Consider the following 24,882-nt stretch of genomic DNA (forward strand, 5'->3'; position numbering starts at 1 on the left):
TAAACTCCATGGCCCATACCGGGGAAAAAACAACAACCTTGGATTGAATACTGTATTAGGCGAAAGATTGCATCACAGGTCCTTCAGGGCAGCTTTTCTTCTTCAGCTCTGAAGAAGCTAGCTACTGCTTCATAAAAAGAAAAACATAAATAAAAAAAGGGAAATTTGGACTCTGTATTAAAGGCTCAATGTCGGAACCCTTCCGCTATCGGTAAGACCTACCTTCCTTTGAAACAAAGTCCAATTAAAATAATTAAGTAAAGCAATATTTTTAATGATGTATTTAAAGTAGTTCACAATAGGCACATGCAATTTATTTTTTCTAACATATTACTATCACTTTACTGCCATTTCGATGAATTGAGGATGAAATGTGAAAGTTATCATTGGACCAACGCAATTCTGGATGTTGATTGGTAACTATTTTATTAAATTGATAAAGAAGTGGTCCGATATTTGGTAATTGTCTATTACAACCAATTACCCTTTTTTTATATTCTGATCTCCCTCTGTATCTGCTAGATACACATATTTTCTGTAGTTTGAACATTTTTAAAAGTTACAGAGAGATCATTTTAAAAAACATTAACGGTATATGCTGGCTAAAATGTCACTTTAACCCCTTTTAAAATAAAAACTACGTCATTGGATCTCTATAAATAGAAATTTATGAATGTTAAGTGTGGGTACAGTAGGTTCACTGTCAGGTTTGCTTTGAGCTCATTTCAACAACGCAGACAGTCGAGCTGGAGCAGATGTCGGTCTCCAGGGCAACCACGGGTCACTGACATTAAAGAAGAGAATTAAAATAAGCCTCAGCGTAAAGACATCTTTTTTGGATTGTTGTACAAAAGAGCGAATTTTAGCTCTTTTGTTTTAGCAGATCGATATCCTCTCAGTCTTTATATCACTCTCTCCTCTACACATTTTTTGAACATGACCACAGACACACACATCCTAAACCAGGGCTCCCATATCTCACTCCTCTCCATCTATCAGCAACATTTAGCTGAAATTGGAACCGGATGGGGCTGTTTGTTCCTTGCTGCCATGACAACCAGGACAGAAGGTTTTCCCTCCCTGTCGTTTTCCTGAGTATGGAACAGCTGGTGCCCTCTTATCTGACCAAACGCACACACACACACACACACACACACACACACACACACACACACACACACACACACACACACACACACACACACACACACACACACACACACACACAAGAAATGCACCCATTTATTCACAATGCATTCACAAAATGACACACACACATATGATGGACATACACATTACCTGCTTCTCTTGCAACTGTAAAGTGTGCATGCATACAAGCACAAGCACACACACACACACACACACACACACACACACACACACACACACACACACACACACACACACACACACACACACACACACACACACACACACACACTTACACTCACTAGATCTATTGGATGTGACAGTTAATGTTATGCTCTGTTAGTCACGTATCACTGGCACTTCCTCCTCTCTCACTATCTGTGTTGGAGTGTTTACACAACTAACTCTGAAAAGGACCATATGAGGCCCGTTTTATCATGCACAATCAAACACACACGCACTCACACACGCACACACAGACTTACACATGATGTATACCAAACATACGTACATGCACACACACACACACACACACACACACACACACACACACACACACACACACACACACACACACACACACACACACACACACACACACACACACACACACACACTCCAGACAAATATGTTCATTTTGCCTGCTGAGCTACTCGGAGATTCTACTCTGATGGGTTTTTCAGAGAGACAGCTGTGTTCATGTGTGTGAATGAGAGGGTGAGCTCTCTGATCCCACAGAGAGAGAGAGAGAGGAGGGAGTTTTAGGCAGTCATACAAAAAGAGAGAGAGAGAGAGACAGAGAGTTAGGCAAACAGAAAGAGTGAGATGGAGAATGTCATATTTTACCAACAGACCTCTGGACGATTTAATGTGCTGTATTAAATGATGGACACATGAGTAACTGAGCGTGAAATGATTGAATGGGATTGACACATTGAAGAAACCATCTGACTGGAGAAGTAGTCAATTTGAATTTGACTGACACATGCTAATCAGTTTGTATTGAATTAATCACACTAGTTTGAGCCTCGCGCAGCATCTCGTGCCCTCAGTGTGACGGTGCTGTACTGTATGTCTATGACTGTCTTTATTTTGTCTCTGTCTCTGAGTATGTCCACACTACGCCAACAAAATTTGAAAAATGCTCTCTGTTTTTGCCCTCTGTCAACACTAAACGCTCGCATACACTCAAACACGGACTCACAGGTGGTTTTGGACATTTTGTTCTGTATGTGAATCTCTGCAGAGACGTCCACACGGGCCTTTGCGACCATTAGCGAATGTCTGCTCAGACATGAGGCTCTTAATTTGAGTTGGAGCCAATGTCTTTTTGAAACCTGGTCTGCTGAGTGTAAAAACCTGAAACTGCCAGCTGCAAGAAAATCTGTTCTTTTGGAATATGATGGAATGAGCCTGGTTGAGGTCCCTGTAGCACAAAGTCAAGAAGACAACTTTTGTACATTTGCAAACTGAAAATTAGCAACTTTCCCACCACCTATATTCAAAGTTTTTCAGCCGCACAGAAACTATGGATGAAAATTATGATTAGCTAAATCCCAGAGCATTTACGGACATTGAAAATATATATTCGACCCTCGTTGCGACCACTTATTTTTAAGGACGAGGCTTGTGTTTATCTTTACTTTTCTTACTGCCAGTTTATCAATACTTTCCAACTTTGCTACCCTGTCTGTTGCACTCATTCATTCCTACTGAAGACATACATCTTTAAAAAAAATGAATGATTTTCAAGTAGTGTCTTGTGGGGTTGTGGAACAAAACTTTACAATCATAAAAGGGTTTTGATTGACGACCCTCAAGTCACTTCATAGAGATGTAGTTGTGTAGAAACTGAAAAATATGTAAATGAGGGGCAAATAAATCATGGGTTTGGTATACTCATATAAACACAGTATAAAGTAGGTGATTACAGAAAGTTGATGGGAACCAAACAGAGTTGAACTAGCTGAGTTTTATTGTTTAGAACAAAGAAAGAGATTTTGACATTTCCCTGTCGTTTTAAGGGTCTCGTTTTCAAAATTAGAAGTCTCATTGTGGACGCACTTGTCTCACTCGGTTTCCCCCTTCCCTCTCCGCCTCTCACACAAAAGCCACTTAAGGACCCACCAACGTGGGAACGTCAGCGCTCACGCTGTTGCTCTGACAACTGAAACAGAACCCATGGGTCCATGTGCCACTGTGATGTGAATAAAGCATGATCAGCAGTAAACAGGGTCTGTCCATTAACCAGAGTGTCCTGGTTGCACAAAGTGGAAAATATCTCTCGCACATTAGGGAGCCAATGTGGTACACACATCATTCTCAGGGGAGATAAACATGTCTTGACAGAGTTCACCTTCATGCATACGCCTTTCCGTAAATCAACTGATATGGGTTCAACTACAAAATATGCATCTGTCTATGCACTGACGCCAGCAAGGAAAGCAGTCCGTAAATTTATTCTGTGGATAAATTCAGATTTTTATCTGGGAGAAATTTAGTTTAAACATTTTAAGTTTAGTTACAATACTTGTATTACATCTTATTTCTTTGGACACATTTTTTGCTGCTGCTTTTGATGTTAAATAATACTGGCTTGGTACATTTATTTTGTATTCATGGGTGAATTTTCTTCATGCGACAAAATAAAGATAATGTATAAGAATGCAGGTTTTTTTGCCGCAGCAGTTTACAATTTGCTACAAAAGCAGCATAAATTATTCGGCGCATCACAATATCTTTTTATGTGTTTTTATATTAATATATTAAAATTAGACACATTTTTGCAAACTTGCTAACTGAAAACAAGGACTCAACCATTTTTGTAAACTGTTCTTAGCAACTTTACCACCAGATATATTCAAAGTTGATCAGCCGCACAGAAACTACGGATGAAAATTGAAAACTAGCTAATCTCAGAGCATTTACGGACACTGAAAAATATTTTAGAAATGTCAATAATTATTAATGATCACCATTAAATAAACAAACAAACAAAAATCCCACCTCTGTGGCCAATATTACCTTGAAGCCAACTTTGACATTTCTGAAATGTGAAGTGAAAATTCAATTTGCATCTTTATTGCTACTCAGAGGGGGTGAGTGCTCGGTGTTGACTCGGCTCCTCCGATGTCAGAAGGAGAACGCCGCCTGTGTCTGATGGGCGTTTCATCAGTGAGAGGATTACTTTGTTTCCAGTGAGCTGGACTTTTTTCTAATTCATAACAATGTGTCTCTGTGTTTATTATTCCCCTGCCCTCGGTGAAATCGCCCACGCTGTTTTTGAGAAAGAGAAGTGAGTGAGGTGCACCGTTGCATTTACTCGAGAGTTCAGAGACGCTCTGTTATGAGTGACATTTCCAGAACAGCACGCCAGATGACTAAAGAGCAAGGTTAACTGTGAATAATGATTTCCTCTTTGTTAGAGGTTTGCCTCCAGAGAAAAAGAGAAAACCACAGATATGGATTTCACATTCATCCAAATGTCTATTTCAGCAGACAAATAAATAACTGGAAACTCAAATGGTAACTAATGGAATATGAACCCATCAAAAGGGTTGAACTGAAAACAGGTATTTTGGTTTACAACTTAATAAAAAGTCATCTAGGAAATCTACAGGGAACACCAAGGAAAGCCACTTCACTTCTGACTTAATAACTGACTCATGTAACTCTGACTTAATTGAAGTCCTTGGGGTGAAGCAAGATTGGAACTAATTTCAGAGACTGCCTCAGATCCATAAATCCACATTGTATTATCTTGCTCAGGTCACTAAGAAAAAAGGAAATAAATTCAAACAAAGCTTTGCCAATCATAGTTATAACTCTTGTTTGATGTTGACCTTGACGGTCGAAAAAAAGAAAGAAAGATAATAACCTGGCAAGATTCAAGCAATTTTCAATTATCATGAATATGAATACTTCACCACCAAAGCCAACATTAGAGAAAAAATGTCCAGAAGAGTTCCATGGATTTCTTTAACACATTTTCATTCTATTCTATGCCCTCCACTATATGATTATTTGTCTAAATATACAATAATGTGTCTATATTAAAGACAAAGTCAAACTGTGGCCACACTAAGGGGTATTCCCTTGTTTCCATTTGCTGAGGAAGACTAGTGTCAGCCCTGATCAGCACTATATCAGTCAGAACCTTTTACTGTAAGTGCACTTCGTTTTCTTAGCTAATAGGAATAGCTTAACACATTATAAAAGTCTGCCGATAATGCGGTCTACTTGTCATTTTGTTTAACCCACGTTTCCCTGTTTATCTTAAAGATTCAACAAAAGTAGAGAAACATAAAAAGAGTGAAAAAGTCCCATAAGAATGTTTAATAAAACTCACCCTCGTCCGTGTCCTCGGTGACAGGAGCCTTGCTGGACTGTCCGAGCCCCATTGCTGCTCCTCTGTCAGATTCTCTTGTTCTGCTCCCTTAGCTCAACTCAGCATGGAACGAACGGCCTCTCCCTCTGAGACGCACTCATAGCCTGGTCAACGCTAGCCCCTCACACACACACACACACACACACACACACACACACTCACGTGCTGGACTGCTTATCCCTGACACACACATACGCAGCAGCTGGCTCGGCTTTGCTGACTTGAACGAGGTCCCGTCTTCCTGTTAACTCTCCACCTTGACACAACCACACATCATTGCGCACACACACACACACACACACAGAGTGGAGGGCTTGGAGGAACACTAGAGGCACTGAAGCCCTAACACACACACACACACACACACACACACACACACACACACACACACACACACACACACACACACACACACACACACACACACACACTCAGAGAAGCAGTACCACTACAGCGTAAGTTTCCCCGTCTGTCTTCACTGCCGTCTGGATGAATGCAGGCAGACGTACGACTCTCGCCAGGCAGGAGGTGGGTGGGTGATGTGTTTGTGGCTGTGACCCCTCTGTTGACTGAGATTCCAACCTGCGAGGGGAGGCAGGAAAACATGACACCACCAGCAGCAGGAGGAGAGAAGGAGGGAGGGAGGGAGGGAGGGAGGAACACGTAGAAAGGTAGAGCCTCTGAGACATGAATGGCTCGTTCACGGCATCTAATGATGAATGGAAAGACTTACACAGAATTTTTCTTTGAACTTAAGATACAAAAAGAAAGAAAGAAAAAAAACAAGGCTCTTAAACTTTAATGAGCCATAATAGTAGCACATCAGCAGTAGCAATCATGTAGTAATCAACTTGATTAGGGGACAGGAGGCAGAATGACTTTCATTACTATTTTTACTTATGAAAGCCTGGTTCCTACTTCCTTCCCTCTTCTTATTATTTAATTTTTACATTTTAATCAGAAACTCATCCCAGTGGAGCAGCGTCTGCAGTGCATGTGTGATGAATGGTATGATCGTTTTTCCCATTAAGAGCACAAATTGGAGTTTTTTTTTGATTTATAGCATTGTATACTGTAAATGGAATCCCTCAGGCTGCCCTCTTCAGGACATGACATTTCATGAGTTACTACGTTTTGTTCCGGTAGTAGACAACAACAAAAAAAACAATCACAGAAATCTGCCCTACATGTAAGCCTAATTATGAACTCATAGAATAAATTCACATAGAAAAATGTAAATAAATCAGGTGTGCATCTTACAATGTTAAATTCATGTTGGACTGTCAAAAAGCTAATCTATTTTTAAGTTATAGTCTCCTATGATAATGCAATATTCATATCCTTACTTTGTGGTTTGCCATGTCCTTTAAAACTGAATGACAACACATCCCATAATGTCTCACAGAGGAATGAATGACTGTGTTAGCTGAGATTCATTTTTTTTAAGGGTTCAATGTACAAACTTCAAGTCATCGTGGGGAAACCCACCATGGATGTCATTCCCCACACAGTATCATAATGTCATCCACAAACATATTTGACTGTCTCTTTTGAGGTTTAAGTTATATATATATATTTATATTTATCAAGAAAAGTAGTGCCTGGAGCCGCAGTGCTGAGCTCCTCTGCATGAGGAACATTGTGCTCGGAGCCCCCTTATCTGATCACACGGGCCAACAAAACATGCGCTGAATAGAAAGTACCCCCCCCCCATCACCACCACCACCACCACCACCATCCATGCAGAGACAGCTGTGGACACCTACCTCTAAACGCCGCCACGAAGTCAGGCATGGGACCTTTTTTTTTTTTTTTTTTTTTTTTTAAGGATCCAGCCCCTGTTGTTTGCTGCAGAGACGTGAGACGACAGTGAGAGGGAGCAACAGTATCAGTGCTCAAAGCATCACTTGTTCGGAGACAACGACGACGCACCGGGACACCTGCCTCCTGCCACACCGTCAGAACAACACAGCCACGGAGGCGAGACGTGACTTGCGGGAATGCGCGGATGGAGTATATGCAATGCGAAATCCCCTTTGCTTCTGGAGGACGGGGGGGAGGCAGAGATTGATGTGTTTTTTTTAAATGCTGGGGTGGGGGGTGAAACTGATGAGAGACTGACCTCCACGCTGGCCACCAGCCGTGCGTCTGGAGAGGCACGTCCCATATGATGATGCGCTGTGGCTGTGGAGATGAGGTCGCCCTGTCTTTAGCATGCACTTTAATAATAAAAAAAGAAAAAAAAAAAAAAAAAGAAAAAGTTGAATCCCCTACTTCATTTCCAGAAAGATACTAACTAGATTACACCTTAGAATTCTGACTGGAATATATATTGGATAAAACCCTCACAGATAAACTGCCTCATCATCGCCACAAGTTCACTGCAAAGTCAGTTAAACACCGCAGAGTCGACCCTCTAGTGATGTCCTCCTGGATTATGGTCTATAATTAAAAACACAAACAGTCAAATCACATTAGCTGAACATGTCTGCAGGTTCGTTATTATTAGAAAAAAAAAAAAACAATCAGTATATATCACTTTAAAATTCGCATAGCCTCACAATACTTTATTTACATCTGCAGGGAATTCTTCATGTCACCACCATGAGGCAGAGGTCACGATGAGCTGGAGCACAGCGCCCCCTAGAGAACACACTGCTTTGCCACTTTGCTTAAAGGCACTTCAGCAGGGCAGATTAGTCGACAATGGGCTCTAGGTGAGGGGGCAGTCTCTTTATAGGCGAGCTGAGACTGCTGGCTCATAATGAACATTAAACTTATATTGGAATAGTAATTATGAAGTAATTCTCTCTGGAGTTCCATAGTGAGTCTATGCTGACCTTATTGTGGACTGCTACAACTGATGTCAGGTTACTCACATACACGATGATACATTTTCATAGGAAATTCAAAAGGAAAAGCAAAAATAATGGTTGATGTAAGTGAATGACTCACTGTCCTCACTTATCTCAATAGCTACTGTTACAGTTGGGGTCCTGCTGAGCAAGGCACTTTACTCTCATTTGTTTGCAATAGAGTATCATGGTTGTACTGGACGTCCCGAAGGTATAGAACGGGATAACTATCTGAATGTGTAGGAAAGCTGGATGAGATGCCCACAAGAAATCTGAAAAAGAAGTGCCCTGCCGTTATATGTGTCAGCTCTATGATTCATACGCAGTAATTAAAACCAGAATATGTTTGCTGCATTGGAATTAGCCGTCTTATGGCCACATTTCTGCAGTCCATTCTCTCATCCTACATTAACTTCTGTGGCCATTAATTGTCAAACCCATCCGTCCATTATAAGGACTGTCACTTCTGTCCCCAGTTAATTGAGCAGGCCAAGGTCGAGAGGAGAACGGCTGTGTGGTGGGACTCTGGGACAGCGGACATGCTTCCAGCGCACACAGCACTTTTTCTTCCTCTTTATGCCTCCCGGTCATGCCGTGACACACTCAGTGTGGGCCATCCATCTTCATACGGAGGTAAGGGACAGACCTCCAACTCTCAGCACAGAGGTGACGAGCACCACTCACAAGCAGGCCAATTTGTTCTCAGCAGTTTGGCGGCATCAGAAGCTGTACTCTTGTTTTAGATATAAGATGTTTGTCATATTACATCCGGACAGAAACTGAATAAAGCTACATAACATGCAGAAGGCCTCAGCGTGTTCCAATGTTGTCCTAGTTTAGGAAGTGAGGATATTTATTGCCTCAAAAAAGAGAATCGGTCATAGATAAATCCTGGTTATATTAGATTAAGATTTGAATTGAGGAATGAAATCCATCATATTCAGTATAATGCTTGAGGACACTGGACTGTACAGCTCAGGAGGCTGTAAGGAGTTACAAGCCGTGAAATTAGCCCCATCTAGTGGATAAAAAAGAGGTAACATACCTTGACAGCAGCCAGTATTAATACAACAAGGGTCTAATGGGAATATCATTTACATCATACATCACTTTCATGATCAATATTACAGTTAAAGTATCAACACAACCCTCATCCCCTATGCAGAAATGCTGCATAATGGAAAAGCTGTATCGGGTAAAGGTTATTAAAGACGTTCTATTTCTATATTTCCCCTTTTCAGCCTCAGGGCTGTCTGGATTCTTCCGTGCAAGGTAGTTTTATTTATATAGCACTTTTTCAATGTGCAAACTCAATGTGCTGCAATTTAAAATGGATATGAAAATCATGCAACAATTTCATTCCATAGGTGCTATATGTAGAGTTTGGAGCTTGGGACTGGCTATGAGAGTAAACTAATGTTACTTTCATGTTTTGTAAACCATCAGTCAATACTCCATTGATACTAAGAGATGTATTGAAACAAATCTTGAGTGGTGGAAAGTAAAAAAAGGACATTAACTTAAATATTTGATTACAATTTTGAGGTATTTGCACTTTACTGGAGTCATTCTGAAATTTTGTTTTTTGTTTCTATAATTCTGCTCCACTACAATCAGAGACAAATACTACACTTTTTTCTCCACTACTTCTATTTGATAACTTATGTTATAGGTAACTTTGCAGATTCAGAAGAAAAATACAACAAATAAATTATTATCTATAATTTTGGGTTAAGATAAGATAAGACTATCTGATCTCTTGGGGGGAATTCACAAGCTGCTCAGTAGTTTATAAAGTATTTAAAATTTCCCCCATCTTTTCCTACTGCAACATTAAAAGGAGGTACACATTGATGCATCAATATCTATATTCCAAATAAATAAATATTTATTGATGCTAGTTCTTTTGCACTTTTATAAATAAAATTATGAGTTTTCCATAATTCTATAATGTGATATTGCTACTTTAAGTAATAAAAGACTACTTCTGACTACTACGAACACTGCAAATCCGATTTTAAAATGATTATGCTGAATATTTTTCTCTTTCTGATGCAATTACTCATTTATTTCTTCCCAGTATTAAAATGTTTGGACAAAAATCCCAGCTCACTATCCTCTAGAGCCTGCTTTGATTACTCCACAAAGAGAAGTGCTCTCTTATCTGACACAGTGGGTTGTCCCCTGTCATTCCTCCACAGTTCCATCGTTATTTTGGAGTAAACAAAAGGGTGTGTTAAAATCTGTCAACATGCATACGTGGCTGCTATGTGTGCATCGCTGACACAAACAGACAAAGGGTCAGTCGGTGCGGAAGGTGTCAGTGAGTCATGGCGATTTTTACCCACTTGTTGCTTGTTTGGTCTTTGGTGCCCCTGGTACTGAGCTACCCTTTCTACCCACCGACATGCTACACCAAGGTGCTGAGCATGGCAGCAGAGCTCACCCACTGGGCTGCAGACCTGAAGAGGGACCCTGAAACTGTAAGAAGATGCTGCGTTGTCACTCTTATAGACGTTTGCTTTAACACTTAAGTTGTGTTTAGAGTCTATTCTTCAATGGTCCAGTGTGCCATAGTGTATTTTTTACTTGTTTGATGTTTATCTTAAATTACTGTATTAAGGGAGATACATTATTTTATTCCTTCATGTATTATCTGGATACAGTTAGGAATTCATTTCGTTTAATTCCTTCTAATCAAACATACAGTGGTAGGCTAAATGTGAACAAATTTTCTCCTGAGAATATTTTTGCAGTTTTGTAACTTCATATTGTTTTTTGCGTCCAGACTTACTGCATGGCACACATGCCATTTCTCTACCTTGATGTCCATGTAAGTATGATTTAAAATCCCCCATTGTAACATATATTGATATAACAATATTGACATTTTCATCACATGGAGAAAGTTTTAATTTAAGATAATATTTCCAACTGTACTAAGAAAATATTTTCAGATCTGAACTTTTCGTCGATGTTTATCTTTCACACACTGTTGTGAGTAACCTTGCTGTCCCACAATTTTCTAAACTAACGTCTGTGGTATTTTGACTGAAAACCTCAGCTCTAAATCACACACAGGGACACTAATTACACCTCTTGCCTCTTGCAGAATGCTTGTGTGATGTACAAAATGAGGACCTACATCTCCCTGGTGGAAGGCCTGCGAGACCGCCGCTGTGCTTACACTAGAGATGTGAGGAAGTTTGGTTCCACTCTGAGACAGCTCTTCATCATCATGTCCGAGAAATGTCACGGGGTAAGACGGGACCAGTGGTCTAAATAAGTTTAATGCAAAGAGAGTCAAATGGTGTCATCATGATGTATCTGTTTGTGCTATGAAGCAAGTCATTTGAATTCAGTCCGGTTGGATACAAAGTGAAGCGGAACAAAACATCTGGTAGAAACTACAGGGATTTATCTTTCGTCTTTTGGGGCGGTACCTTTGTTCTCCTATGCATCGCCTCATTTGTGCTCGGCCAAGTACACCAATGTCTAAAAAGTAAATATGTTTAATGTTAATTTTTGTAAAAAAAATATCACAAATATTAAATAAGTATGCACGTAATAATTTATTTGTACATTATCTTTACCTTTAATGGACTGCAAAATGTGCATTTTCTGTGAAAAGAAAAGGTTGTATAAGTTGCAGTTTTAGTAAAAGTTGTATTGATGTGATCCGTTTATCATTTTACCACCCACAATTCAATCTGTTAGACACTACAGGAGCACTGTGTGAACATTTTACAAACAGCTAATACTATGAAAAGTTACATGGATTTCAACATGTAATATATTGCATGTTTTAACAGATTAGATTCTGCTTTGGAAATCTTTGGAGGTGTGTCACTATCTTCAAAGCAGCCCTTACACAGTATTTACTAAAATACTTAGTATAATTATAATATAGTATAATTGCTCCTTTCCTCTTAAATGCCAAATTTTTACTACTTTGTTCCCCGTAGGCTTGTTTTTTCTTCCACTGTACCTACATTTAAGTACTAGTAAGAACTTGTAAGTATTTTATCGGTACATGATTCATACAACAAAATGATTAGTGTGTTAGCAAAATTCCTCTAGATATTTTTTAAATAAATTGTCCAATAATGCATATTTTTTTGTCACGTGTACTGTTTATCCACTGAGCCAAAGTCTGAGCCACTGCTGCTCAACATGAAACAGAAAAGGCAAAACAAATGAGATGCATTCAAACTGCATGTCGGTTAATGGCTCGCTCACTGGGTCATTTCAAAGGATTAAACAGGGTTTATGATGCAGATTATGAAACACATTCAGTTCTCTGTGGATGTTTGAGCCGTATTTCCTGAACTGTGAAGTCTGTGGTTGATTTTCCATAACCGCCTGACATGACCTGTCTGTGCAAGCAGGCCTCGATGTCTCAACAAAGGGTTAGAGTTCATTCACTTTCACTTTTGCTCATTTCAGTAAACTTCAATAACAGAAAAAGGTTGAGCTCTAATGTAAGTCAATTATAGACTGTAAACACAAAGTGTGAGTGTACACATGTCATAGTGATGATCTCTATTTGTCAATAAATCCAAATAAAACATTGTTGAATATAAAGTGATGATTGATCTACCTACAACAAAGGAATAAAAAAATAAAGATTGTATTCAATCACAAACACCTTACCTAAAAACGCTTTATAAATCTTTCTTTTTTTATAGGACTTGGTGTTCACGATCTTTGACTGTGCTGCACTGGAGCGCTAACATCCTGGAGCCTGAGATGACAATATTACTGTCTGTGTGCATTCTTCAAGCATGTGCATTGATTTAAAGTTTAAATATATGGTAAGCTTGTGTTACTAAAACATGTTATTTAATCATCTTGTTTCTGACTATATAGGGTGTCTTTCCACTACTTATCATATATTTTCTATGGAGTCTGACTGAGGGAACAATTCATGTAATAAACTTCATTAAAATGCTTTTTGTTATTGTCATTTAACAGGATAGACTGGGTTTAAATAAAATATAGTACAGATTGCCTCGATTTTGGACTGCAATATTGTCCAGTTTCATGGAAATTTGTCTTAACTTAATAAAATCAGTGTATTTAAAGATCTTTGCTCATTGTCATCATGCTAAAGTATTATGTGCACAATTAGGGCTCTATAAAACACAACACTGTAATGTTTAGCATCCAAAAATAAGAGATGTCTTTATTATGTCTTATTGTGTAAGACACAATAAGACATAATAAAGACATTGTAAGACACAATAAGACATAATACACACAAAATAAGACATAAGACAATAAGACATAATACATACAAAATACATCTTACTTATTCAAGATATTTCATACTTGTTCTTACAGTATTGCTAAAATATTATATAAGACATGAACCAGGTGATTTCAGCTAAAATGTACTGACACATTGTGAAGGGTTTTCACAGCAGACATATTGAACCTAATCACATCAGTGTAACTAATAACATCAACAATTTCCCAGTAACCCGTAACAGTGAGTCAGCATGCACGATACCAGTACCATGAAACTGTAGCAGGCAAATGGAGTTCTGATATCACTAAATATACTATCTACACTTTTTGTCCAGTGACATGTCAAAATGTCTTCCATTACAAAGAATGTGTGGTGTTTGGGCATTTCTGGGTATTTCTAAATCATTATCACCCATAAAGTATTGTTGTGTGAATGGATCAGATGACTTAAACAGTCAACAGGCGTCTGAGGGATTTTAGAGGACGAGAAAGAGCATTGCGCTAACATGCTGGAGCTTAATTGAGTTGGACAGTTTTGTAGCTATAGGACCGGTACAAAGTATTCACACTGTGGTGGCAAGTCATTAGTGTGAGGAGGTTAGTAAAAACCTCTGTGGGATTGTACGGGCGTGCATGAGCTTGTCTCTGTACTGTCGCTTTAGGGATTTACCAAATTAAATTTTGCTTTCACTTTGTATCCAGAATTCAAAGTGACATTAATGAACCTTTCACAAAGCGGTTGATTTTTCATTAAGTTTGAAATATTACTAGACATGCATGTTAAAATGGATGCATATTAGATCAAATCACTTGGAATTACAGTTTTCCCAACTCATTCAAACAGCTTACTGCCACCAATCTTCCTGTCAGTAATTATTAATTCAGCAGTTATGTGTTCTAATCTTTTCCACAGAAATCAGAGTGAAAATGACTTGTGCAAATGATTACACAAAATGCTTTATGCACGCTTAAGGAGCAAATAAACATTGACAATTACAATATCTTCCTTGATTGTAACAGATGGTCAGAGTTGGGGCCAAAAGGTAAAAAAACAACAACATCTGACATGAAATAACTACAGCAGCATTGAGCGCAACTTGAAAGCTAATACACTAAATGAAAGTGGATAAATCATAATATCCCATTATCATATTTGCATTTATTTATCTCTGCTAGTTAATTCTTTATTTAGATGGGAAACATTACATGCAGTCAAAAAGCATTAGACCAATAAACACAATGCAAACACATGATTAAGTGCTGCTGTGATCACGTATGGCTGCAAATGATCGTTTTTATAATTGATTCATCTGCCAGTTAATTTATTCATTATTTATTCTTTAAAACGTAAAAGCCCGAGGGGATGTCTTCAAATTGATTGTTTTTTTTTTTTACATACAGTCTGATACCAAAACATAATTCAATATAAAATGGAGATTGATTGGCATTTTTTGCTTGATTTATCACTTAGATAACTATTCAGCTGTCAATATTACTGTCAATCAGGAAGTTCCTCGTCTGCTTTGCATCACTCAGTGGAGGAATGTATCTAAGAACATCTAATCAAGTACGTACTTGGGTCCAATTTTGACATACTTGTTCATCCCTTGAGTATTTCCGTTTTCTGCTGCTTTATATTCTTTATATTTTATTTATTGGCTCCACGTTGACAACCTGCAACATTGAAAATTCTTTTACAAATTTTGTGAGTGATGAAAGCAGAATAATGTAATATTTTGTCATTAAACTTGTAAAGGGGGCCATTCTTACTACTTTTTCAATCCTGTCTTTTTACTTGTTAGGGATTATTTTTAGACTATGCTATTTGTACTTTTTTCTTCAGTAAAGGATCTTTGGACTTCTTCATCACTGGCCTCACTCATGTGTTTTTCCCCACATGCTCAACAGGTACAAGTCCACTGAGCTAAGTGCGCCACTAGAGGGCGCTATGGCGCTGCCTGCTCAGGTGAAGAGCAAGTTAGTTGAGCCAGCATGAAGTTAGAATGAAGAGAGAATAACAGTGCAAGTATATAATGATTTTAAAAAAAAACTACTTATTATGACGTTTAATACTTCCAGAACACTTAACTGTTATGATTTATCAACCAAAGTCTGAGTCTTTTATTTGTTTTGAAATACAAAAGCAGAACAATATACATAACAGTGATGCAGTATGATGATAAAAGAGCATCAAACTGTGCAAGTATATAATTAATTTAAAAACTACTTATTATGACGTTTAATACTTCCAGAAAACTTAACTGTTATGATTTATCAACCAAAGTCTGAGTCTTTTATTTGTTTTGAAATACAAAAGCAGAACAATATACATAACAGTGATGCAGTATGATGATAAAAGAGCATCAAACTGTGCAAGTATATAATTAATTTAAAAACTACTTATTATGACGTTTAATACTTCCAGAAAACTTAACTGTTATGATTTATCAACCAAAGTCTGAGTCTTTTATTTGTTTTGAAATACAAAAGCAGAACAATATACATAACAGTGATGCAGTATGATGATAAAAGAGCATCAAACTGGGCTCGTAATAAGTGAATAGCTGCATTTCCCCACAGCTCCACTTGGACGTGTACATGGTTGTTAATGGCCCGGCTGTCCTCTTCACCTCACCAGCGCGTATAGTGACTCGTTCCTTGAGAGAAACCTACATTTCCATGACGGCGGTGGGAGGGGTTGCTGAGTAAACGAGGTGGGGCGGGGTGTTTTTTTTGGTTCGCTCTCACAGTCAGAAGCAACAAGTTGATCCGGGCAGGCTGTCAGGCAGGCGGGTTACTACGTCGTGTTTCCAGCGGCAGGTGGTCAGCGCTTTGTGAATGGGACTATGACCTCAGAACCTGCTGATCGCCTGGTTGTGATGGACGGAGGAGAGTGACTTTGTTTTCAACTTCCTCAGATCTATTATTATTATTATTATTATTATTTTATTTTTTTTTTTTTTAATGTATACTCTTGAATATTTGTAAACTGGTATTCAGGTGTTTTTTTTTTTTTTTTTGGATCGGGGGCGCGCGTAATGCTCTGCGCGTAAAAGCCTTTTCATACTTTTCTATTTTTTTTTTTTTATTCATTTATGTTGTTGAATTGTACATAATGGCACTCGCTAGATTCAGCAGAATACTCCGCCTTCCTACGCTTGAAATCAAGAAGAAAGTCAAGCAGTATGAGCACGTCCACCGGGACATCAATCCCAACGACCTGTGGGAAATAATTGGCGAGCTGGGCGACGGCGCGTTTGGGAAAGTCTACAAGGTGAGTGTGTGACCACGAGGCAGTGACACCTTTACCTGTGTGGTGATGCACCCTGTTTGTAGTTCTGAATCATCTTAACATTTCTTTCTACAATCAACACTTGAAATGATGAAGGCACTTGCAAATGACAAGGTGGTACAAAATGTAAACCATACTTTGGTGTTTCATTTTTTACCTCTTTACTTAAGATTTCATTAAACGTTCTTTTTTTTTTCCTTTTTACAAAAAGTACCAAAACACTGGCAGCAAGGAAGATCTTGGGTAGATAATAATGAGAATAAATATGAAACAAAATTTAAATCATACCCCCTAAACTAAAAAGAAATCTGGTTTGAATTGAAATCAAACACTTTTACAAAGCTTGTTTACAAGACATTTATCTATAGATAAACCTGTCTCCAAATTCAGTAACACTCTTTTTTTTGTTGTTGATTTTCCAATGTCCCTCTCATGTTCTCCAAATAACTATTCTGTGTTTGTATGTGATATATTCTGAATTATATGATACCTCACTTTACTTTTTAAGTTATGTGCGGGACAATATAAACACAATACCATGTGTCCTATGACCTGTTTATGCTTCACCATCCCAGCATTGTTGAGATCATGACTAATATGTAAATGATGAGGTCCAGAGTTTCACTATGAGACACACTCAGGTAGTCACTGTACTGTGGATCTGGGTGTCACAGAACAATTCCCTTCTGAATGAAATGTTGTTCCTCAATTAGAAACATTCTCCTCCATGTTAGTCAAGGATTGTTCACAGTTTATTGCTGAGATCCACTTCATCTTCTGTTTTAATCCCTTTTTATGAGTGGTTTGTTGAAGTAAAATGTTTTATCTCTTAGAAGAATCACAGTTTTGGTAAAAGAGACTTTTCCTGCTTAAGAAGAAATCTCCATACACCCGCCCGGCTCCCACACCCGTTGCTTTGAATCCAGCAGGAAACAGCCACAGTGACAGTGATCATTAGTTCTCTCCAGCAGCAGCAGCAGCACTTTTTTGGCTCGGAGACATTATTTAATCTGGATCTGTTAGCTGTTGGTCAGTCCTCCTCTGTGAAGCATGGCACAGGCACTCTGTGTCTGCAGTGGCCAAAAGGAGCACAGTGAAAGTCTTTGACACAGCAGGGGCCTCAGTGGAAGAAGTGATGCCTTAGCAGAGGTCTGCACTGAACAGAAAATGTAGTATTTTTTTTTTTTTTTAAGAGGACTCCACCTTATTTAGGTATTTTGTTTTTACTGGACGACATGCAGTGGGGTAAACGAAACTTGTTTGCACGGAAGTGGAAAGAAAATAGTTCAATCTTGCTTAAAGCCACAGGGCTGAATATTACGTAAATGTTCTTAGAATGTATCTTTTGAGCAGAGCGAGCATGTGAGGAGTCCTATGGATAGTCTTTTGGCGATGAAGAGGAAATAAGTGAAGCAACCAGTATGCCATGAAAACAAACCATGCTTTGAGTTTCTAAGACGCTAAGGGACTGTCTGGATACAGGGTGTTTTCTAAGTATGAAGAATCCTTTAAATGTTAGTTCGTAAACACACAGGGATTTCTAGGAATTTTCCAGTGTGGAGGGATATGCTGCTCAAACTAAGGCATGGATCAATTCGCGGCTTATTGTTGAGTTGAACATGATTCCACTTGAATAATTGGCAGAGCTTTCTGACATGTTACGTGTCCCCACTTTAGTTTCCCTTTCTCATAGAAAATGTCAAGCCTCTGCTTTGGCTTCTGTTTCCTCTCCTTGAGTGGGTTGGAGGAGGACAGCTGCACACCTGCATCTGTCAGACGGCGGTGGAGGCAGGCAGAGTGGGGAGCAGATGATGGGCCCACGAAGAGAGGAAACCGTGGGACCGCATCGGGGAGGGGGGCTCCCGAACGTCAGAATAATCAGCTCGTCCGTGGGAGGAAAAAAGGTCTCAAGTGGTGAAATCGCACATGTTTTCCATTGTTAAAGTCTGTGATGGAGCGGGCGTGAGGGAGTCCATATCTCCCGTCGCAAGTGAAATCAGCTGCTTATCACATGGTTAGGGGCGAGCGACGAAAGAAAAACTGGTGGATCTGTTACAGACAGCAGAGGAGCAACACTGATGTACCTCTTTTTGTTTTAGCACAGACCTCATTAACTGTACGGCGCCGGTTAACACTACAGAGTGCTCCTGTCAAACTGACTCTCTAAAGGTTAATGTCACCATTGGGAGAATAACAACTCACTTAGTTGCGTAAGGGGAGTGTTAAGGACAAATCGACCCGATAGTGTGCATGTGTTTATATCACAGGATCTAATGAAATGCAATACATCCCTCAGTTATGAAATACTTTATGCTTTTATTTCCAGAGTCTGTCCTGTAGGAGCAATTGTACTTTCCTACTGTTGAAAGTCCACCGCATGTTGAACAAGACGGGCACAACAATACTTTCTCTAAATTTCTGTGATCTTTGCCTTTTTTTTTTTTTTTTTTGTAAAATATTGCATAGTTTTACCTCTTCAGACATCTGAAAGTTATTCACATGAATTGGAAATCGGCCTTTGGTTTATCTGCTGGAATTTTTCTTTTAAGGCTCACAAGCCAAAATAGGTTAAGAACCACTAGCTTGTTACATGATACATTCACATCCTGAAACTCAAAGATTTCTAATAAGTTCATTCGCATTAAAGAGTGAAACACATGAAGATGATTTAACCTGCATGAAAAAAAACAGCAAATGTTTTTTAATTAGCATCTTAACACATACTGTGACAGAATAAACCAAACCAATTGCACAGTATTCATTTTTATATGTGAGGTCATGGTGTAAGAGCCTCATAGAAGGAAACAAAAACAAGCTGTTGTTGACATTCTCTAGTTCTCTTTGTCACAAGGTTTCACTGTTCATCAGTGCTGTGGTGTCATTCTGTACAGAAAGACATAAATGCTGTCTTGTTAGCAGTGCATTGTTTGCAGTTTTGGTTCCTTGCTGACTGATTGTTTTACATTCCAGTTTGTGCATTTCAGAAATGTAGCTTCCGCCTTTGACCCGGTTTAATGAGAATATTTAGCACTCTTATAACAACCTTTTAACCTTACTAAAGGCAGCTGGAGTTTGGCCTCAAGTGAACATGTAACAGATTGACACCATCAGTCTTTTTTTAAAGTGCAATTGGTGCTACTTTTAGGTTTAAATAGCAGTTTGATTTAACGGCATTTATCACGTATTTTGCCCTTTTGGTGCAAATCCTTGACATACAGTAGTGCCCGGAACTGTAGCACAATGTTGTGCTGCCCAGGCTTTGTCTGTCTGTAGATCCTTCATTGTCATCACAACCACTTAAGTGTCTCACACTTAAAGTCATAGCAAAAGAATGTCTCACTTCCTGTCCAGCTGATGTGCCATAGGATGTTTTCTCTGTGTTTTCTGCGTGTCAGTCTATGCATGCTTGCACTTGTTGGAAAGCGAGTGTGAAGTTGTGAGGCTGCAGCATGAAACAGAGGAGTTGTATGGTTCCCCTCACTAATTAATGGGCCACGTGCCGCTGAGCCCGTCGCCCTGCTGCCGTTTGCAAAACGTTTCCATAGACACGAGCAGGTTGTAAGGCTACGCTCCGTCAAATTTCTATTGTGGGCCGAAAAACCAGAGTGCATGTTATCTTATCTCTGCTGGTCTGTGATGTATAAGACGGTGGACTTGTAGAGGACTACTTCTTTGTTTACTGAGCCACCAGTTGTAGAAGTATTGCATTACTCTATGTGGCTTATGTACACAATCACAACATGGGGAAATCCCTTTAATGTTTTTGAGTTATTGGAGTCAAGAGTGTGAACTGCAAATGGTATGGAAAAAAAAAAGCACTTTTTTGATACAAGGTTGTCAAAGGAGAGGACAAAAGGTAAGATGGTCAAGAGAAATGTGCAGAAATGGATTTAGTTTTCACTTTTAATAGCTTTATTTCTGTCACTTTTCGTTCAAGACTGTTGGTTATAATCAGACCTGGTCTAATGGGTCTAATTTGTCAGTCAGCCAAGGCCAGAACAGAATTCTCCCTGGGTCAATTATAGACTGGGTGTAAGTAATCCATAGGAGTATTTCTGAACCTTTTTTTTTTGGTTTATACTCATTCATACACATAAGGTTTGAATAATGGAACATGTCAGAACAGGTCATATTTTCTTGGGCCTCTGAATTTATGAACTACCAGAGCAGATGTTGAAGGAAACCTGGATTGCTTTACGGCACAAATTGGCAAAAGTGTTGACTTGCATTTGACAGATGGCTGAACGAGTGAAAGGCTATGGAGGAACCACTTTAAACCTGATTATCCTCTTCAGACAAGTGACAGAGGAAAAACACCCTGGGTGTCATCACTGAGGGGGGGGAGGGGGCACAGGTTGCAACATCCTCTTTGCAGAGGAAAGCCACAAGGTCTGGGTGAAACGCCTCACTCTTAATTTAGAACATGGCAGTGCCACGAAGACGTATGTTGGAGTGCCTTCGGCGAGACCATCGTCAGACTCTGGGTCTAATCTCAGGCACCAGCTGGGCCCACAGCGTCTGATAGGAGCCCTGTTGAGTGGGCGTGGGCCCGAGCATGCTGGGAGTCCTCGCGGTGACTCTGTAACTGGCACTTGCAGAAATATCTTGCAGGATATCTTTCTTGACATTTTCTTTCACTGTTTTTCCTCTCTGTTTTGAATTTCACATTGAAACACATTGTAACTGCCTTTCACTTGAAGTTGTTTCAGATCATTTCTAGATGATCTAGATCTAGCTTTACACTTTTATTGGGTACTGTGAGCTGTAGTTAGGAAGATGATCTCATCTATCATGAGATTAATGCTCTTGAATCTCTGATTCATACATGTTCTCATTCTCATTTCTTTCGAGTATGAATCATTGAAAAAAGCAGTGTAAGCGTGGGTTGTTTTCTTTGAAGGCTCTTTGTGGAATCATCAAGATTTCCTGCCTCACTGACCTGCTTTGTACCTTCACTTCAAGCCTTTGAATAGGGAACGTTTTGCAACGAAGATCAAAACTTTCACATCCTGAAAAGACTCAATGCTCTGTCTCGGTGTTAAGTCTACGCCTGGTAACGTGCTTCACGCCCATGCATAAGTTCAAGCTCTCACGCAGTCAGCGGGTTGTGCAAGAGAGGAAGAATCTTGCAGTAGAGTTGAAAGAAGCCACAGAGGCGCGCACTACTTTGATTTCTTTGTCTCGTTTTAAGGTTAGCGTTAGCCATGAAGTAAGATATGAAGTTGACATTTCTGCTCTATTATATTTCATCTCTTAAACAGCTTTTTCAGTCATTTAGGAGAAAACCCCATGTTGCCATGAAAACATTGTGACATCCATGTTTAGCCAACAGTCCACATGCATGCTTTTCTGCCACCAGTTTGCATGTTTACATATGAAACATTATTTCTATTTTTTTTATTTTTTATTTTTTTTATTCTTTTTTACTTTCGCCACTGGTATAGCACTTTATCATGATACATTCTACACTGTAACATTTTTATTTTAGAAACTATCCAAAGTGAGTGGCATGTATTGTCATGTCAAGTAGCCTTGATATTAAGTTTTTCCATTTTGATAAATATTCTTTTGTTATATCAAAAACTATTTCATTTTGACCATACTTACAACATGAAACTGCTCTCAACAATGTCAGTGATCTCTGGAATGAGACATTGTTGTTGAGTTTTAAAATATATATTTTTTAAACTTGGAGCCATATAGTCCCATTATATTTAAGAGAAGGCTTGCAAACCATGCAACTCACACCAAAACAATCTAGATTGATTCATAGCACTTGGAGGAAAAATATTTTGGGTTGAACTGTCCCTTTTTAAACAGAAAATAGCGTCTTTATTCGAAAGAGAACCGTCTTTTACTGCATTATCTTTGATTGATGATCAGTTCTAGTGTCTTTTGGGATAATTATCTTTAACTAAAACTATTATATTTTTACCCTAAATTACAAAGGATTTGGGAGAACTTTTTCAGCCCTGAGTACTGTCTGCAGGAGTCCCTCACAAGCTGCATACATCCCCAGCAAACTCCACAGAGAAGTGGTCTTTTAGTGAATGATTAGAACTAAAACATTCTTTCATAAAAACAAGTTTTGTTTGAATAAAATTACTTTCAATTCTAGATGTGCAAGTGTTCACAGTATGCCACTTCTCTGAGACAGCTGTTATAGAACCACTTAAAAAAACAACAACCCTGTAGCTGGTCAACATGCTTAGTTTTTGCACCTTGTTCATCTAAATGAGAGATCATCACTTCCACAGGCGTCTGCTGTCAGAGGTGAGGTTTTATTAGCTGTTGTCATTATTTTAGGAGCTGAGAACCACATTCCTGTTCGCAGACACATGGGGAGAGCCTTCAGAGGAGGGGCAGGTTACAGGTTTATGACGGGGCAAAGGTCTAACATACACGCATTCCCCCGAACGGCCCTGTGTGTTAATGTGTCTGTGCGTCTGCATATACAATAACACTGTATACATGCTGAAAATGCATGTCAGCATGTGGTATGTTCATTCAACCTGGAGGTGACTGACCCCAGGGAGAGTTCTGAGTTACTGGTTTCAAGAGGTCATCTGGTCCATTCACTCTATGATTAACTATTCCTCATTTTTTTCAGCATTGAGTCTAAATGGGCAAAGACTCCTTAATCTGTGTTTTGCAAAAGTAAAAAGATGTTATTTTTTTAATATTTCTGGTTATTTTGAGGCTTGAAGTTGTAACTCTCTGCAAGCTTTTGTTCCATTTTGAGTGTGATGCAGCTCAGTTTTTTTTAAGCCAACACACCCACAGTAATCATTAATGTCTCAGTCAACACAGACACAGTATTAAACATTATTATTCCCAGCTTGATTCACACTGAAAATGGGTGCTGAATACCAAATGACACACACAAACACAAAACGCTGGTAGCGTGTGCTTTTATGCATTTGTGTTTGCTCAGGCTGCCAACACATACAGTATGTTTGTATGCACAAACACGGGTCACTAACATCTGCTTTTCTAAAGCTCTTTTTGAGCAGCAGACGGTCATGGTTTGTTGCCTTCAGACAGACTGTTACTGAAAACAGATGGATAAATACATGTGACAGATGATGAGAGCTATACAGGCAGGGATGACAGACATATTTGGTGGGGTAGACAAAAGAAGTGCAGTATGGAGGACGATGATTAGTGAGAGCAGGAGGGTAGAGAGGTGTGTTGTACATATGCCTCAGTAAGGGGATTTTAAAAACAGGAGAAACAGGATGAAAAAAAGTTGAATTATACTCAGGGATGTGGCGAAAAATGAAAGCAAATAAACTGATGGATGATTGATAGGAAAGCATCATGAAAATAGATATAAACAGGAAATGGATGCACAAAAATGTAGTTGTTGTTACAAATGTCTTCTTTGCAATTGCAGTGAAATGCAAATTATTGACTTTTTGGAAGTCCATCATTATTTTGGACTAAGAACTGTAATATTTTTTTGTTTATTTAGATGTTATATGTCCTTTCACACTGCAAGGTAAAATGAATTCTCTTAATATTTAAGTGGAAGTCAGTTGATTTTGTAATTGTACTTTTCTTTTTTACTTGTCCATGTCCCAGCTTGCATGTGGTCTAGTTAGATATCAGATACATAGCGGATGCCTGAAATTTACAACGGTAATTTAATATTTTGGTCTTTTAAGGCAATTTGTTGAAGGACTTTAGTGTCACTGTCTGTTTTCCTGCCAGGTTGGGTCCTTTAAGTAATCCCTTTGCACTTAACCTACATGAAAGCCAAGACGCTAATGAACAGGAAAATGTCCAGGGAGAGAGAGAGAGAGCGAGCGAAACGAGACGAGCTGCAAGACGAAGCAGAAACAAGTCCCTCTGGTCTCCATGGAAACCAGACCCCTAACAAAGCCAGAGACTGTTGTTGTCCTCTGGAGGAGAGTTAGAGAGAGAGAGAGAGAGAGAGAGAGAGAGTG

General features: G+C 39.0%; 3 protein-coding genes across 3 annotated transcripts in view; 2 read left to right on the forward strand and 1 right to left on the reverse strand.

Annotated features, from left to right (window-relative positions):
• stk32a (serine/threonine kinase 32A) overlaps window positions 1-5,768 on the reverse strand; it is a 58,966-nt gene extending 53,198 nt beyond the window's left edge. The window contains exon 1 of the mRNA XM_054626021.1: window positions 5,498-5,768. Within this exon, the coding sequence (XP_054481996.1) occupies window positions 5,498-5,549 (52 nt within the window). The 5' untranslated portion in view covers window positions 5,550-5,768. The remainder of the gene's footprint in view (window positions 1-5,497) is intronic.
• A 4,953-nt stretch (window positions 5,769-10,721) lies between these two features.
• On the forward strand, window positions 10,722-13,124 carry zmp:0000001268 (CYTL1 domain-containing protein). The gene is made up of 4 exons (XM_054626603.1): window positions 10,722-10,874; window positions 11,180-11,224; window positions 11,504-11,650; window positions 13,080-13,124. Exons 1-4 carry the CDS (start codon window positions 10,722-10,724, stop codon window positions 13,122-13,124), a joined length of 390 nt encoding a protein of 129 aa, XP_054482578.1.
• Window positions 13,125-16,713: 3,589 nt separating this feature from the next.
• Window positions 16,714-24,882, forward strand: part of stk10 (serine/threonine kinase 10) — a 39,428-nt gene continuing 31,259 nt past the window's right edge. The window contains 1 exon segment of the mRNA XM_054626036.1: window positions 16,714-16,915. Within this exon segment, the coding sequence (XP_054482011.1) occupies window positions 16,757-16,915 (159 nt within the window). The 5' untranslated portion in view covers window positions 16,714-16,756.

Source organism: Anoplopoma fimbria, chromosome 24, assembly GCF_027596085.1.
Source record: "Anoplopoma fimbria isolate UVic2021 breed Golden Eagle Sablefish chromosome 24, Afim_UVic_2022, whole genome shotgun sequence".
In the NCBI taxonomy this organism is placed as follows: Eukaryota; Metazoa; Chordata; class Actinopteri; order Perciformes; family Anoplopomatidae; genus Anoplopoma; species Anoplopoma fimbria.